General features: G+C 51.5%; 1 protein-coding gene across 5 annotated transcripts; it reads left to right on the top strand.

The window, feature by feature from the left end:
• CAPG (capping actin protein, gelsolin like) lies at positions 1-17,803 on the top strand. 5 transcript variants are annotated; one of them, XM_081596949.1, is made up of 10 exons: positions 1-39; positions 9,280-9,315; positions 9,477-9,649; positions 9,727-9,881; positions 10,083-10,250; positions 12,275-12,379; positions 12,739-12,831; positions 13,758-13,890; positions 16,488-16,576; positions 17,620-17,803. In XM_081596949.1, the coding sequence occupies exons 2-10, from the start codon at positions 9,293-9,295 to the stop codon at positions 17,683-17,685; spliced, it is 1,005 nt and encodes a 334-aa protein (XP_081453075.1). In that variant the 5' UTR covers positions 1-39; positions 9,280-9,292; the 3' UTR covers positions 17,686-17,803. The 5 variants fall into 5 exon arrangements, with proteins under 5 accessions (XP_081453075.1, XP_081453073.1, XP_081453074.1 ...); XM_081596947.1 differs by having other exon boundaries at positions 12,275-12,424; XM_081596948.1 differs by lacking the exon at positions 1-39 and adding an exon at positions 2,594-2,643 and having other exon boundaries at positions 12,275-12,424.

The following is a 17,803-nucleotide window of genomic DNA, read 5'->3' as shown; positions in this document are numbered from 1 at the left end:
AGAGACAGTGGCCGGAGCAACCCAACAGAGCGCAGCCAGGCAAGTAGCGCTTGGGGTCTGACCAGCAAGCGCCTGAGTTCCCCCTGTAGGCTTCTGAGGGGCCCAGCTGGTCACGGGGCACCCTGCTCCCCTCTCTTTTCTTAGGGGTGCACCCGTGTGTCTAATCACCTCTCCTCCTTTCCCCTAAGGAGGGGCGGGAGGGAGCAGGCTGTGCTAAAGCAATGTTTATTTTACTCCATTTGGGACCAACTGAGCATCTCTGACGGGGAGACCGGAGAGGGAGGAGAAATATGAGTATGTTAAAAAGAAGTTTTAGTGTTTGGTTACCAGATAATGTCAATAATAGCGTGTGCACTGTTAGAGTTCCAAGACGTTTGAGACTCCTAAATTATTTTGAATGATCTGCTCTTTTGTTTCCTTGTTGGTTTGCAAACCCTCCTCCGCCCTCCTCGGTGATGGGGCCACCTTTTTTTTCAGCCAGGTGAGGCTCCAGTGTAGAAAGAGAGAGCAGGGAGTTGGATTTATCCTTGTGCCCTTGGTCACTGCCGAGTCTAGAGCCCCAGAGCCACTCAGGTTCTGCACTGGTGCACACCAGAGTGGACCAGCCTTGCTGGGGCGATGTCCCAGAAGGGCGATAATGGAAAGTCAATCCCCAGGAGTGATCTGGGGTTTAACTTCCCATCTCTCTGCTAAATTGTGAACTGGGGGAGGAAGCAGGAGGATTGCTTCCAGAGATGCTGGGCACATGAACTGGGGTCCCAGGATAAATTCTCTGTTGGCCAGAGAACGCCATCTAGGTTTATTGAGCATCTATTATTTGTTTAGTTGTTGCATAGTCGATTGGTCATGTCCGAATCTTTTGCGAATCCATGGACTGCAGCCTGCCAGGCTTCTCTGTCTATGGGATCTCCCAGGCAAGGATACTGGAGTGGGTTGCCATTCCCTTCTCCAGGGGATCTTCCCAACCCAGGGATCCAATCTGCTTCTCCTGCAAGTCTCCTGCATTATAGTCGGATTCTTTTACCACTGAGCCATCATCTATTATTTGCTCGTTAATTATACCATCTCATTTTATCTGCTTGTTTATCTTTATGTCCATTTTACAGATAGGGCACAGGGAGGCTGCAGAAAGTTAAGTCACTTGCAAGAGGAAGCAGTTGTGGTTCAGTCACTCAGTCGTATCTGACTCTGCGATCCCATGGACTGCAGCCTGCCAGGAAGACGAAGCAGAATTAATAGTAATCAAACTGTTCAGTCTTTCCATTACACCAGACCCTCTTTTTAAGGACCTGGAGACACTCAGGTACCAGCTAGAGTTTGTGTTCTTTGAAGAGAACATTTAACTTCTTATCTTGTTCTGGTCCAGAAATTCTAACATGTGGATTGATTCTGTTCCACTGCCACTCCCTGGATGGGGCCCTGAAGGCTGAATCTTATCTCAAACTAGTCTTGATCAGCCCTGGGCCAGGCCTGGCCTGTATCTAGGGCAGATGGGCCAGAGTCCTGGGCTGAAAGGCCCTAGTTCCTTCTGGAGCGCGTACAGACTCTAGCTGCATCCTCCCATACAGATTTAGGAGGGCATGGAAGCTTCTTCCTTTGCTCTGCCTGCCTCTCCCTGTGTGATCGTGGGCTAGTCACTTGTGCTCTCAGGGCCCCTCTAGCCTCCTCTGGAAAGCAAACAAGCAAGCTGGACAAACTAGCTCCAGGGCCTTATGATGTGCTGAAGGCAAGATGGCCTCTGGGTAGAGCCAGAACCATGATTATTTTTATTGCTGTCCCTCAGAGCGCCTGAGGCTGAGAATGTGTGATAGTCGACATCTGCTGAATGAGAAGCTGAGCAAGGGTAGACTTGAGAGGCACCCAGCATGCGTGAGTGCGTGCTAAGTCATGTCTGTCTCTGTGCCACCCTGTGGACTGGAGCACACCAAGCTCCTCTGTCCATGGGATTCTCCAGGCAAGAATACTGAAGTGGGCTGCTATGCCCTCCTCTAGGGGATATTCCCGACCCCGCATCTCTTATGTCTCCTGCATTGGCAAGTGGGTTCTTTACCACTAGCTCCACCTGGGAAGGCTTAGTGACTATAGGGCATTACAGACCCTTCATTTTCCTAACTTTCACCCTTAGAATTACTATTGACTCATTAGGAATTTGACCAGGGACCTAAGCACTCAGTTCAGAAAGATTCAGATTCACTGCTTGTTCCCAATGTCTGCGTGCGTGCTAAGTCACTTCAGTCGTGTCCCATTCTGTGGGACCCCATGGACTGTAGTCTGCCAGGCTCCTCTGTCCATGAGATTCTCCAGGCAAGAATACTGGAGTGGGTTGCCATGCCCTCCTCCAGGGGATCTTGCCTACCCAAGGATCTCTTTTGTCTCCTGCGTTGACAGACAGGTTCGTTACCACTAGGGCCACTTAGGAAACCAGCATGCAGGACATCGCAAAGTCTGTGTCATCCACCTCTGCCATTCCCTGGGAACTGAGCTTCAACAACTACAACAACAAAAGTCAAATGTAGTCATTCAGGCAAGGAGAAAGACAAGCCAGGGAGGAGGAAAAAGTGGTGCGGAGGCAGTGACCCCACCCAGGAAATGTGACTACTTCAGCTGAAGCCAAGGCCAAGCAGTCATGCCTGCCCCAGGCTGGTATGTGGGGGAATGTGGCCAGCCTCGGCTTTCCTGTGGTTTTCCTTGCAGGCCCCGGTCTCAGAGCTGCTAGCCCTGGCCTGCCGCCACCGGCAGAGGCCACTGTGATGGGGAGGCTCGGAGCTGGGGTGGGTTTCCAGCCTCCGGCCAGTGGCGGGGAGGGTCTCTGAAGAGCCAGCGTGGTTGCAGTGTTGCTCTCCTCTGGCAGGCCCTGCCTGGCTGCCCAGCACAGTCCACCCCTTCCTGTGGAGGACCGACCTCAGCACTAGCTGGGGCAGGAGCCCAGGGGTGGGGCTAATGGGTGGGGCCACCTGGAGGAAGCGCTGAGGGAAGTGAGAGACTGAGGTGGGGCTGGAGGAGCCTGAAAAGCAGAAGCAGGAGGAAGCAGAGCTGCGCGGAACAGGTGAAAGTGGAAAGCCGAGGGAGGTCTGGTGTGGGGTGGGCTGGCCGGGACCTTCTTAGGTGGGCAGATGAGGTCAGACAAAGAGACTCACGTTTCTGGAAGCTGCTTTGTCCAGGACTGGTGTGCTGGACACCAGCAACACACACACACACACACAGATGCTGCTGTCCTGTCCAGTCACTGGAGCCCTGTGGCTTCCCCGGGTGGGATAAGGGACTCCTGGGCCAGGGCTTGTCCTGGAGAGGTGGTGTGTGACCTACTAACAGAGGCCACCACACCGAGTGACCTGACCAGACTCCTGAAGGCCCTCAGCCAGCCCAGAGATGCATTCAGCTTTGATGATACTTGTTCCTAAGACAGGATGGTGGTGTGACAACAGATGGGTGGGCTGGAATGGGGGAGGGGGAAGGCGTAGCATTTGAATTCAGACCAAACTATGCCTCAGGGTTCATTATTTTTGCAAATTTAAGAAGAACCCTGATGGGGGTCTGGCCAGCTGCCTAGGGTTGGGCAGGGAGAGGTGAAGGTGGAGCCCGGAAAGGGTGTGTGTGTGTTTATGTGCATGCTCAGTCATGTCTGACTCTTTGTGACCCCATGGACTGTAGCTGGCCAGGCTCCTCTCTCCATGGGATTTTCCAAGCAAGAACACTGAACGCTGAAGGGGGTTGTCATTTCCTACTCCAGATGATCCTCCAAACCCAGGGATTGAACCCGCGTCTCTTGCATCTCCTGCATTGGCAGGCGGGTTCTTTACCAGCTGTGCCACCAATTTGCACTTAGGAAAGGGTGGGAGTCCTGCTTGGTGTCTGGGGAGGGAGCACTGACTGAGGATTCCCGGGTGAGGCTTCTAGACCCTGCAGCTCCTGTGAAAGCCCAGGTTCCCAGCTGGGAATAGCTGGTGTCATCTCTAGTGTTGACTCTCACCCCTGACCCTTTCTTGGGGAGAGGGGTAGGAGCTGTTGGCATTTTACACCTAAGGGCAAACAATGAAGGGACCTGTTGGGAATCAGTGGAATCGGAATCTGAGAAGGGTGCAGACAGCATCGAGCACCTGTCATCCTTACAGCTGACAGGCATTGCTGGAAAGTTCTGCATAACCAACTCCCCCACTCCCAGTGTGTCCTCAAAGGCCAGCTCCTTCCTAAGTCAGGACCTTGGGACAGCCAGCAGGGCACCCATCCTCCCCTCCATCCCTGACCCCTGATTTCTGCCTCCAGGGCTGCTCCTCCCTATTGAAATCCTGGGTTATCTCTTAGGCGCCATCTGGTCTAATCATTGGAGCTAAACCAGTCCAGTTAATCCTGAGTGCCCGCAGGCTACTGGGCACAGCTCGAGGTTCCAGGCAAAATATGGTTCCTTCCTGAAAGGCCCTTATAGTCGAGTCGGGGAGATGGCCAGGCCTGTAACTCAGCACGCTGTGGCGGAGTGGGAAACAGTAAAAGGTTTTAACATAAGAATTGTAGAAGCGGCTCCCCTGTGAGGTGGTGGGTTCCCCACCAGGAGAAGTATTCAAGAAGAAAATGGTGAGGGATGTAGGGATTTCTGTGCTGTGTGCATGTCTGGGTATGTGTTGGGAGGCAGATCTAGATTGTGTGTGTGTGTGTTAGTTTTTCAATCGTGTCCGACTGTTTGTGACCCCATGGACTGTAGTGTGCCAGGCTTCTCTGTCCATGGAATTCTCCAGGTAAGAATACTAGAGTGGGTAGCCATTTCCTTCTCCAGGGGATCTACTGGATCCAGGGATCAAACCTGGGTCACCAGCATTGCAGGCAGATTCTTTATTGTCTGAGCCACAAGGAAACCCGAGTATTAAATAAAGCTCCTTCTAATGCTGACATCTGATTCTGTGACATTCCACACCTAGGGGAAGTTTGCTGTGGTCCCCTGGAAGTGATGGCTTCCTGCTTCACAGCCCCATCCTCTAGACACCATGAGACTTGCAGGTTGTTCTTCATTTCTGGGCCCCTTCCCAATGCCAAGCTCCCAGCATAGACCTAGAATGGAACTGAATAGACCTTGTCATGGGCTGCTTGAGGAATGCAGAAGTGCTAGGCGTGTCCACTGCTCTACTTGAGACACAGAGCTATCAGGTCATACTATAAGACAGCCTGTGAGCAAGAAGTGAAGTTTATGCTCCCAGGTGAGGGAGCTGAGTGAACTCCCAGAGAAGGACAAAGCCGCCAAATGACAGCTGAGGCTTGAAATGGGTCTGGAGGAGTGGCAGGGCTTTGATGGTCCTAAGGGTTGAGGTTTGCACTAAGGAAGCTGAGGGGCTGTGGGCTCCGGCAGAGGGGTTGTGGGGAGAGGACAAGTGACAAGCCAATGTCAATGGGCACTTGGTGGAGGCCAGGGAGCAGCGTTAGAGTCACCTAGAACTTCTCTAGCACTGATACTCTGGCTCCACCCTGGAGAGTCTGGTTTTAACTGGCCTGGACATGGGGATTTTTTAAAAACCCCCAGATGACTCTAACATGCAGGCAGATAGAGATGCTGTTCTGGACACAGTTAACTGGCAGAATCAGAACCACCTGGGACATAGTTCAAATGCCGATGCCCCACTCCAGACCCATGGAATTAAGTCTCCAGGACTGGGCTTTGAAGTTTTTGTAAGATCCCAACATAGTTCTTCTGCAGTGCAGGAGCTGCAAGAAACATGGGTTCAATCCCTGGGTGGGGAAGATCCCCTGGAGGAGGGCATGGCAACCCACTCCAGTATTCTTGCCTGGAGAATCCCATGAACAGAGAAGCCTGGTGTGCTACCATCCATGGAGTCGCAGAGTCAGACATGAATGAAGTGACTTAGCACACGCACTCGCAACGTAATTCTAATGGGTGGCCAGGCTAGAAAGCCAGAGGGATGAGGGGCAGGCAGCCAGCCCCTCTCAACAAAACGCTGCGGTGGCTCTCCCCCGCTGGCTTGTACTTGGGGGCGGCCACCTCACTGCTTGGGGCCTGAGTCACAGGCTGAGCTGTCTGTCGCAGGGGATGTGGGCACAGCATGTGACCTTCTGTGGGATTGAGAATCATTGATGTTTCCTCCCCCAAACCTCCCCCTCACTGCCTGCCCCCCTCCCTTGGGGAAGTGTGATTCCAAAAAAAATGCCTTCAGCTGTGTTTTGAGTAGGGCTTCCCCGGTGGCTCAGTGGTAAAGAATCTGTCTGCCAGTACAGGAGCCCCAGGAGACGTGGCTTCCATCCCTGGATGGGGAAGATCCCCTGGAGTAGGAAATGGCAACCCACTCCAGTATTCTTGCCTGGAGAATCCCCCGGACTGAGAAGCCTGGTGAGCTAGAGTCCACGGGGCTGCAGAGTCGGACACGACTCAGCACGCACGTACTATGTTGTAAATTAGGAAAGAAAAGCAAAGTCATTATTCACATGGTATTTTACACACACGCCCACTGCTCCTATTTCTTTATTTCCTACTCAGACTCCACACCCTCTGCTCTTCCTAAAAGTACTCTTTGTACTTCCTGCTTCCCCAGCCCTGCAAGAGTCTCCTAATGGTGACTTTCAACCCTGAAATTCTCCAGATCCTTCTCTTGCACCACAGGGGCTCCCTGTTCAATCGCACAGCATAAACTGTGTGACAGTTCTTGACTGTGTGAGCTCTGCATTTTCAGTCAAAGAAATCCTCTAGAATTGGGCACATAGGAAAGAGAGTGAGTGAAGCTATAGGTACTGCAGTTGCTAATTTTTAAAAAGATAACATTTAAAAAAAATTTATTTATGTATTTATTGGCTACACTGGGTCCTTGTTGCTGCATGCAGGCTTTCTCTAGTTGCAGAGTTGGAGCTACTCTAGTTGCGGTGCACGGGCTTCTCTTGTTACGGTGCATGGGCTTCTCTTGTTATGGAGCAAGGGTTCTAGAGCACTCAGTAGTTGTCGCTCCCGGGCTTTAGAGTGTAGTCTCAGTAGTTGGGTCCCATGGGCTTAGTTGCCCTGGGGCATGTGAGATCTTGCTAGACCAGGGATCGAACTTGTGTCCCCTGCATTGGCCGGCGGAGTCTCAACCACTGGACCACCAAGGAATCCAGAAGATAATATTTTTTAAAATGCTTGCCTTGAGGATTTTTTTTTTCCCTAAATAACTTTTGTCCAAAAAAGGTTGCTCTTACTGTCCTACAGAATAAATATGATATTCATCATCCTGGTATTTGAGGAATGCTGGGCGTATAGAAATGATAGCTAATGCTTAGGGATGGAGGAAATTCCCTAGGTAGGGAGTTTAGAATTCGAGAAGGCTAAGTCTAATGTTAGCTGTAAGTTTTTCTGTTTTTTCTGGGATTTTTTTGTTCAATTTTGGTAGATGCCTTTTATTAGGCTAAGGACATTCCCTTCTGGAACTTCCCTGATGGTCTAATTGTTAAGACTGTGCTCCCATTGCAGGGATAAGACTGGTTAAGACTGGGCTTCGCTTGTGGCTCAGCTGGTAAAGAATTCGCCTGCAATGCGGGAGACCTGGGTTTGATCCCTGAGTTGGAAGATCCCCTGGAGAAGGGAAAGGCTACCCATTCCAGTAGTCTGGCTTGGAGAATTCCATGGACTATATAGTCCATGGGGTTGCAAGAGTGGGACACGGACACGACTGAGCGACTTTCACTTTCACTTTCTTTCCCATTGCAGGGGGCTGCATTTGATCCCTGGTTGGGGAGCTAAGATCCCACATGCCCCACAGCATGGCCAAAAAAAAAAAAGAGGAAATTCCCTTCTATTCCTAGTTTGCTGAAAGCTTTTTTTTAAATCAAAAATGGATGTAGAATTTTTCTAAATGGTTTGTCTTTATCTATAGAGATGATTTTATGTTTGTTTATATGGCTTGTCAATAGGGTGGATTACATTGATTTTCAGATGTTAAACCAACTTTGCATTTCTGGAGTAAACCCTGTTTAGTCATAATGTTTCATCTTTTTATATATTTCTGAATTCCATGTGCTAAAATTTTGTCAGGTTTTTTTCTTGTGTTCATGAGGGATCTTGGTCTAATTTCCTTTTCTATAATATTTTTATCTGATTTTGTTACATCAGGAAAATGGTGGCAGCATGGGATGGATTGTGAAGGATTGGCATTATACCTTCCTTAAGTTTTTGGTAGAATTTATCTGTACTTGAAATTTGGGGGTGGGTAGTTTTTAAGTTCCGTTTCAGCTTCTTTTGGGATTTCCTAATAGCTCAGTTGGTAAAGAATCCGCCTGCAATGCAGGAGACCCCAGTTCGATTCCTGGGTTGGGAAGATCCACTGGAGAAGGGAAAGGCTACCCACTCCAGTATTCTGGCCTGGAGAATTCCGTGGACTGTAAAGTCCATGGGGCCACAAAGAGTTGGACATGACTGAGTGACTTGCACTTTCACTTTCAGTTTCTTTAATAGATATTAGAACCTTTCAAATAATCTATTTCTTCTTGTTTTTTAAAAATTATATATTATGTGGCTGTGCTGAGTCTTAGCTGCGGCATGTGGAATCTTTAGTTTTGCATGTGGGATCTAGTTCCCTGACCAGGGATAGAACCCAGGCCCCCTGTATTGGGAGCACAGGGCCTCAGCCACTGGACAACCAGGGAAGTCCTTCTACTTCCTGTTGAGTGAACTTGCATAATTTGTGTCCTTCAAAGACTTTGCCCATTTTGTATAAGTTGTTGACTATATTGGCATAAAGTTTTTGTGATATTCTCTTTATCCTTTTAATACTTGTAGAATCTGTAATGGTGGTCATCTCTCTTGTTTCTGTATTGGAAATTTGTGTCTTTTCTTTTACTTAGTCAATTTGTCAAAAGGGTCACCAATTTTTTCGATGGTTCCAAAACCCAGCTTCCTTGATTTTCTCTATTTTTTTGGTTTCCTATCCATTGATTTTAAGTTATTGATTTTAGACTTTTCAAATATAAGCCGTTGTTGCTTAGAGAGGCATATCCCAGCCTCATGCAATGCCCAGAATTAGGACTCCTGTCTAGAAGCAGGAGAGGTCACAGCAAGGGGAAGACCCTGGCCCAAGGAGCCCAAGACCTGGCTTTCACTAGCCACTCACTAGTCACTGTGTGACTTGGGACTTAGACTCGCTGAGCCTCAGTTTCTTTGCCTGAGTAATGAAGCCAGGCAAAGAAATCTGCTCTTGGAGATGAATTAGTTGATGAATAATGAAGCACTTGGCCTCCCTGAAGGACCTCCCTAGACCTACCTGAAGGCTGGTACTCATGACATTTGTAATTATAATGGCTTTGATTCTGTCTTTGCAGATCCAGAAACAGCATGTACTCACCCATCCCCCAGAGGTAGGCTGTGCACCCCTTCCCCTTTCACCCCTCTCCTCTTCACTTCCAAGGGCGGCCCCTCCTCTCCCCCACACCGCAGTCCCCAGGGCTGCCCCAGGTCTCTCTGCTTGTCTCCACCGCATATGGGCCTCGGCCTTCACCAACCTGCTCCCCTCCCGCAGTGGCTCTCCGTTCCCACCAACTGTGCAGCTCCCCGGCCTGCATATATGGAGGGTGGAGAAGCTGAAGCCGGTGCCGGTGGCCCCTGAGAACCACGGCATTTTCTTCTCGGGAGACTCCTACCTGGTGCTGCACAATGGCCCAGAAGAGCTCTCCCATCTGCACCTGTGGATTGGTAAGGGAGGGAGCTGGGGGGACTGGTGGCGGGGGTCAGGGCTGGCCTAGGTCTCACCGGCCACCTCCCCACCCCAGGCCAGCAGTCTTCCCGGGACGAGCAGGGGGCCTGTGCCATGCTGGCCGTGCACCTCAACACCCTGCTCGGAGAGCGGCCTGTGCAGCACCGAGAGTCACAGGGCAACGAGTCCGACCTCTTCATGAGCTACTTCCCCCGCGGCCTCAAGTACCAGGTCAGAACGCACCGCCCACACCCTCTCCTGGGGCTTCTCCTTGAGCCGGGTCCCTTTCCTGCTGGTCGTGACCCTGCAAAAGGCCGAAGGCCACTCAGGGCTGGGGCCTCCCCCAACCTGGTTCCTGCTTGCCTGCTTTCCTTCCTGCCCAGTGGGAGGGGGGGACGGGGGGCCCACTCAGGCTGGCCATCCGGGCTGCAGGAAGGCGGTGTGGAGTCGGCGTTTCACAAGACCTCTCCAGGGACCGCCTCGGCTGCCATCAAGAAACTCTACCAGGTGAAGGGCAAGAAGAACATTCGTGCCACCGAGCGGGTGCTGAGCTGGGACAGTTTCAACACAGGGGACTGCTTCATCCTGGACCTGGGCCAGGTGGGTGGGCAAGGCTGACTGAGCACCCACTCATGTTGGCACTGTGTGTGTGTCTCTCTTTTTTATGCCTGTGCTGGATCTTAGTTGTGGCATCAGGGATCTAGTTCCCTGACCAGGGATCGAACCTGGAGCCTCCTGTGTTGGGAGCCCGGAGTCTTAACCATTGGACTGCCCAGGAAGTCACTGGGTTGTATTTTTTTTTCAGTCACACTGTGCACACAGCCTATAGGATCTTAGACCCCCAACCAGGGACTGAAATGGGGGCCACAGCAGTGAAAGCGCTGAGTCCTAAGGATTGGACTGCCGGGGAACTCCTTGGCGCTGTTTTAAAGGACAGGGACTAGGAAGCCAGAGCAGAGGGAAAGAGGCTGAGAAGCTGTAAGCCCATTCCAAGTGGGGTCACTGTGGCTGTTAGAAGACATCCCTGTATTTGTTTGGACAGAAACCTCTCTCTGCTGTCTAGTCTTGGCCTCTAACACTGAGTCTACTCTCTTGTGCTCCTGGAACCTTTGAAGCTCTGAGTTAGCTGCCTCCCATCCCATGCATTAATCAGTTCATTCATCTCTTCCCTTGGTGAATCTGTGGCACCCACTCTGAGCCAGCATGGGTGCATGCTAAGTCGCTTCAGTCGTGTCCAACTCTTTGTGACCCCATGAACTGTACCCCACCAGGCTCCTCTGTCCATGGTATTCTCCAGGCAAGAATACTGGAGTGGATTGGCATGCCCTTCTCCAGGAGATCTTCCTGACCCAAGGGTTGAACCCGCATCTCATATGTCTCCTGCATCCGCAGGCAGGTTCTTTACCACTAGCGCCACCTGGGGACCACAAGTTGCTGGCCCAGGGCAGGCAGCTAAGGCAGGCCTGTCACTGGCTGTATTATAACCCATGACAAGATGTGATGAGGGTCCTCTCAGGGGCAGTGGCATGGGCTGGGGGAGCTTATGGCAGTGAGGGGCCTTCTAGGCCAAGCCACTGCCCCAGGAAAGTGCCATTTGACTAGGCTAGAAAGAAAGAAAGAAAGTGAAGTCACTCAGTCATGTCCGACTCTTTGTGACCCCATGGACTGTAGCCTACCAGGCTCCTCCATCCATGGAATTTTCTAGGCAAGAATACTGGAGTGGGTTGTGGTTTCCTTGTCCAGGGGATCTTCCCGACGCAGGGATCAAACCCAGGTCTCCTGCATTGCAGGCAGACACTTTACCGTCTGAGCCACCAGGGATTCCCTGCCTAGACTAGGGGAAATGCCGTTCCAGGGGAAGGTGATGGGTGAGCTGAGGCACTGAGCGGGAGAAGGGCACAGATGTGCCTGTCGACAGCCAGGAAGGATGCAGCCTGACTTGGATCCAGGGTGAGGACAGGTCCAGTGGGAGTGGAAAGTGCTAAGGAGCTGTGACAGGGCAGGAGGAATTGAGTCTTTGAGGGTCTGGACTGCACCTGTTGTGCTAAAGATTTGGAACAGGAAGAGGAACCTGGATGCTGTTTAGAAGGAGGACTGGAAGCAGTGAGATGGAGGCAGGGGGACCTGCTCAGTAGAGGTGATGAGGGCCATGCCTGGCGAGTGAGCAGAGGCATCTGAGATACTGGGCCCAGGGATGCCATTCACCTGTTCACCCATTCACCCTTTCATTCGCTCATTCACCCAATTCATTCATGCAATAAATATTTATTCAGGACCTAAAGATGTGCCTGTTTCTGTTTGGCACGGAGCATACAGCAGTGGGTCAAGTCATCCCAAACAAAACAAAACCCTCATGCCCTAACGAGGCTTACTTTCTAGTCAGGGAAGATAGATTATAAATAAGATAAAGATGTTTCAATATATGGCACAAGTGATGTGGAGAAAAATAAAGTCTGTGGAAGATGGGGGTGTGGGGCAGAGGAAGGCTCTCGCTGAGACTGCCATTCCTGTCCCCAGAGGCCTTGCTTTCCTTGCCTTCTTGCTTGTCTTTGATCGTCTTGCCTCAGTTCTGCAGAGGACAGGATGCAAGTGGCTCTAACCTGAGCCTCCCCACTTCCTTCCAGAACATCTTTGTGTGGTGTGGTGCGAAGTCCAACATCCTGGAGCGGAACAAGGCACGGGACCTGGCACTGGCCATCCGGGACAGCGAGCGGCAGGGCAAGGCCCACGTGGAGATCGTCACCGATGGGGAGGAGCCTGCCGACATGATCCAGGTTGAGAGACGTGGGGGTAGCGGGAGGGTGGCCTCTGCTTGAGGCCACCAAGGGAGGCAGTGATCACAGCAGAAGGGCTGTAGGGGCATCTGGGGCCCTGCTTAGGGCTTGGCTGGCTCATCAGGTGCCTTGGTGGGACTCAGAGTCAAGTACCCCTTGGGATGGAGGGACTGGTTTCCGGGGACTGAGCCCTCCCCAGCTCTGCCCGGCGCCCTTGTGCAGACATGGGTGTGGGAGTGGGAGTGAGGGGGTGGTCCTGGGCATGATAGGTGCCCGGGAAGCCTTGGAAATGTGGCCTGTCCTCGTCCCTGTAGGTCTTGGGTCCCAAGTCCTCTCTGAAGGAGGGTAACCCTGAGGAAGACCTCACAGCTGACCGGACAAACGCGCAGGCTGCAGCTCTGTATAAGGTGGGTGTCCCGGGCCTGGCCTCGGACCAGGCAGGGGTGTGATCTTGATGCTTGTGGCTCTGAGAGGAGAGGAGAAAGCAGTGGGCAGGTGGGGCCAGGCCCTAGGGTGGTTTATCAGGGCGTGGAGTGAGGGGAGGATGGGAAGTGAACGGATGCTCGGCCCTCCTGGGGAGGTGAATGTCACTTCCCTTCCAGCCCATTCTTAGATATGGAGGTTTGAAACAAGCCAATGCTGAACTTGACTTTTTTTTTTAAAATATCTATTTATTTGGCTGCGTTGGGTCTTAGTTGTGGTGCACAGGCTTCTCTAGTTGCAGCCCACAGTATTCTTTCTAGTTGTGGCACTTGGGCTTAGTTGTCCCATGGCATGTGGGATCTTAGTTCCCCAACCAGGGGTCAAACCTGCATCCCCTGCATTGCACACTGAAAAGAAGTGTTAGTTGCTCAGTCATGTCCAACTCTTTGCAACTCTGTGGACTGTAGCCCGCCAGGCTCCTCTGTCCATGGAATTCTCCAGGCAAGAACACTGGAGTGGGTAGCCATTCCCGTCTCCAGGGGATCTTCCCGACCCAGGGATTGAACCCTGGTCTTCTCCATTGCAGGCAGATTCTTTACCATCTGAGCCACCAGGGAAGTCCCTGAACTGTACCTTTTTTGCATTCTTTGCATTTACTTGTTAATTTGGAGTCTACTTAATTTCCACAGATTCAGGGGCTCTGGGAGGCGGTGATTGAGGCTGAAGTGGGGGTAGGGGTTGTCTGGGATTTGCCTATCAGCTGTCAGTTCTTCCCCTACCTCCGGTCTGCTGTTCAGCCTGGGGCGGTGAATGGGACGGACCTCTGCTGGAGGGGGGCTGCTCCTTGGTGGAGGTCAGAGCTTTGAACTGTGGGAAGAAGGGTGACACAGCACTGCCCACTCTCCCCCAGGTCTCTGACGCCACTGGACAGATGAACCTAACCAAGCTGACCGATTCCAGCCCCTTCGCCCTCGAGCTGCTGATACCCGACGACTGCTTTGTGCTGGACAACGGACTCTGTGGCAAGATCTACATCTGGAAGGGTCCGTGTGGCTTCTCCACACCAGCCTGAGGCCCCTGTGGCCACTTTGACCAGGAAGGCTTCCCATGGGAGGGCTCAGCCAGCCCATAGACAGCTGGCTCAGTGAGCTTCTGTGGCTGACGGTTAATTCCTGGCAAGGGTTCTGCACCTTCAGCCCACCTCTGAATTACCTGAGGGCCCTGTTAAGACCCAGAGCGAACCACACCCCTGAGTCTCTGATTCTCGAGGTCTGGGCTTCCCAGGTGGTGCTAGTGATCAAGAACCCGCCTGGCAATGCAGGAGACATAAGTGACGCAGCTGCAATCCCTGGGTAGGGAAGATCCCCTGGAGGAGGGCAGGGTAACCCACTCCAGTACTCTTGCCTGGAGAATGCTATGGACAGAGAAGCCTGGTGGGCTACAGTCCATGGGATCGCGGAGAGTTGGACACAACTGAAGTGACTTAGCACGCATGAGACTTTGCAGGCTCTGGGAACCATCTATTGTGTTCCCAGGTCTTGCTGCTGACTATGTGTTGAGGACACTTGCCACAGAGCTCTCCTAGGCCTTCAGTGCCACTGGGATCCCTGCTTCTGCCTGTCTGCCTTGACTGTGACCAATTCTAGATATGAAATCTTACCTTATGCACTGGGTAGCAAACTGGTAGAACTTGTTTTTCCAAGAGGTTGTATTGGCTGGAAATGAAACATCCTTGGGCAGAAGCCTGTTTGCTAGATCAGATTCTGAAAATATTGTAACAAAGCTCTGAGTCTGTGAGTAATTCTCTGTGCTTGTCTTTTCTTGTTCTGAACTTTTTTCTTTTCCGCTGTGCTGGGTCTTTGTTGCTGCATGCGGGCTTTCTCTAGTTGCGGTGAGCAGGGGCCTACTCTTCGTTTTGATGCTTGGGTTTCTCGTTGTGGTGGCTTCTCTTGTTGTGGAGCACAGGCTTTAGGTGGATAGGCTTCAGTAGCTGCAGCTCGCGATTGTGGCGCACAGATTTAGTTGCTCTGAGGCATATGGAATCTTCCCAGAGCGGGGATCAAACCTGTGTCCCCTACATTGGCAGATGGATTCTTATCCACTGTAACACCAGGGAAGTCCTGTGTCTTTTCTTGTTCTTGAATGTGTCTCAACTGCCCAGATTATAAACCTCTTGAAAGGAATCGCACTGTCTCTATGGAAATGGCAACCCACTCCAGTATTCTTGCCTGGAGAATCCCAGGGACAGAGGAGCCTGGTGGGCTGCCGTCTATGGGGTCGCACAGAGTCGGACACGACTGAAGCGACTTAGCAGCAGCAGCAGCAGCAGCAGCATCTAGTGCCTTGACGAGATAGCATTTGCTCAGTAAGTATTTGTGACATGAACCAGGGCCAGGAGAAATTTCCAGCCAGGATGGTGGAGAAGTGTTAGGGGTTGTAACTTGGCAGCTACTAGGCATCACACTCTTGCCTCAGGGAAGGACCGGGAGTGGCAAGCCGCAGGGCAGGTTTCTAAGAGGTGAGGAGGATGGTGGTGGGGGTGCAGAGGATTGTGCTGCTGGGGCTATCTTTGCACACCAGGCTTCCCTGTCCTTCACCATCTCCAGGAGTTTGCTCAAACTCATGTCCATTGAGTCAGTGATGCCATCCAACCATCTCATCCTCCTCCTGCCCTTAGTCTTTTCCAGCATCAGAGTCTTTTCCGATGAATCATCTCTTTGCATCAGATGGCCAAAGTATTGGAGCTTCAGCTTCAGCATCAGTCCTTCCAAAGAATATTCAGGATTGATTTCCTTTAGGATTAACCGGTTTGATCTGGTTTGGAAGTGTCTTTAGCCCCAAGCAAAGAATGGAGAAACCAGTGGGAGAAACAGGAAACTTGGGAGCTGGGAAGAGAAGCTTCAGGCAATCACAGAGGAAGGATACAGCACATTAATCTCAGATATACTGTGGCTAACTAGAGTTTTTAATAGCCTGGCTGAAGAGCCAACCACAGCTGACATTGTTTCCTTGGAAAAATGCCTCCAGGTGGAGCAGGGTTTGGTTAAAGGCTAGAAGGGAGGGCACTGCTGTTCCTTTTTACTGACTGTTAGTTGGTATAACCATTAGGCTGATGCTGGCATCTAGCTTTGTGGGAGTAAGACTGCAGTAAATCATGCCCTTTTTTTCTGTCCAATTTAATTTTGCAAGAAAGGCTTGATAACAGTACAGTTGACAGACTCAAAAGGTGAGGGGCCCTGGGAGAGGGAGAGAGGGGCCTGAGTGTCTCATGCGAGGGCGACATTAGTTCTCCCTAAATATCTGTGGGGTCCTGGCCTGAGCAGAAGACTTTGATGATTGGAGTGGGCAGAGAGCAGTTTTCATCTGGAGCTTCGAGTTGGGAGAGGCTGAGTTCTTACTGAGCTCCCTCAGGGTGTTCTTCGTGCCTCCTAGTCCATTCATTTTAAAAGGGCCAGCTATTGTGTGGGTGTGTGTGCTCAGTTGCTCAGTTGTGCCTGACTCTTTGTGACCCAGGGACTGTGTAGCCCACCGGGCTTCTCTGTCCATGGAATTTGGACCTCCTTAAATCCCCTGGAGACAAATGGGATATGGGCTAGAGAGGGTCCCTGATCTTTTAAAATTTCTCCTCCTTATGATCCAGGGCGCAAAGCTAATGAGAAGGAGCGGCAGGCGGCCCTCCAAGTGGCCGAGGACTTTATCACCCGCATGCGGTATGCCCCAAACACTCAGGTGAGGAGCCCTCCCTGTGCCAGCACACCCTCTTCCTAGGACTCTTCCCTGGCCCCCTGCCCCTTGGACTGGACAAGAAGGGTGAGAAAGCCCAGGGCAGAGTCAGGAGCAGTCAGGCCTCCCCTCCCAGAACCACCCAGTGGGAAGGCCCTTCTCAGTCCTTCAGAGTTTTACAGTGCATGTTATTTTCTTTCTGTTTTTTCAAACTTGTTAATGTACTTCTTTAAAAAAGATTTTTTTTAATTTGTTTTTAATTGGAGGATAATTGCTTTACAGTGTTGTGTTGGTTTCTACCATACGACAATGTGAATCAGCCATAAGTATACATATGTCCCTGCTCTCTTGAATCTCCCTCCCACCCTCTGCCCCCCCCCACCTCCCCACGCTCCATCCTACCCCTCTAGGTTGTCGCAGAGCCCCAGGCTGAGCTCCCTGGGTTATACAGTAACTTCTCACTAGCTATTTTTACACATGGTAGTATATGTATGTCAATGCTTCTCTCTCAGTTTGTCCCAGCCTCTCCTATCCCTGCTGTGTCCACAAGTCTGTTCTCTCTGTCTGCATCTCTGTTCCTGCTCTATAAATAGATTCATCAATATCATTTTTCTAGATTCCATATATATGCGTTATTATACTACATTTGTTTTTCTCTGACTCACTTCACTCTGTATAACAGGTTCTAGGTTCATCCACCTCACTAGCACTGATTCAAATGCGTTCCCTTTCATGACTGAGTAATATTCCACAACACATGTTCTTTTCTAAGAGGATGATGGGCAGTGCTCCCCTGGGAGCCCAGCTAGCCGGGTGTGCCTCTGGATGACTCATGAGGTTCCTCTGGCTTCTAGCTAGTTCTGCCCCTTCTCACTGTTTTCTCAGCCCACATCCCTCTAATCTTTCTTGTCTCTTGGCTTATCTGGAAGAGCATCACTGGCTGGACGGCCTGTGGACTCGGGCCTGGTACCCAGCACCCTCCTCCCTGGCTCTGGAAGAGGCAGCAGTGGCAGCTTTGTCAGCCAGACTCTCCCCTGCCGTCCCTACAGGTGGAGATTCTGCCCCAGGGCCGTGAGAGTGCCATCTTCAAGCAATTCTTCAAGGACTGGAAATGAGGTCGGGCGTCTCCCTTGCCCCTACCTCCTACCCACTTGCTCCTCCTTGGGCCTCCTGGTCAGTTCTGAGGTGCCCCTGCCCATGGTCAATAAAGGAGACCAGTGCTTTTCTTGCTCA

The sequence above is a fragment of the Giraffa tippelskirchi genome, chromosome 4, assembly GCF_054371585.1.
Source record: "Giraffa tippelskirchi isolate mGirTip1 chromosome 4, T2T-mGirTip1v1.2.pri, whole genome shotgun sequence".
NCBI classification, from domain to species: domain Eukaryota; kingdom Metazoa; phylum Chordata; class Mammalia; order Artiodactyla; family Giraffidae; genus Giraffa; species Giraffa tippelskirchi.
This window is presented reverse-complemented; position numbering and strand designations above follow the sequence as displayed.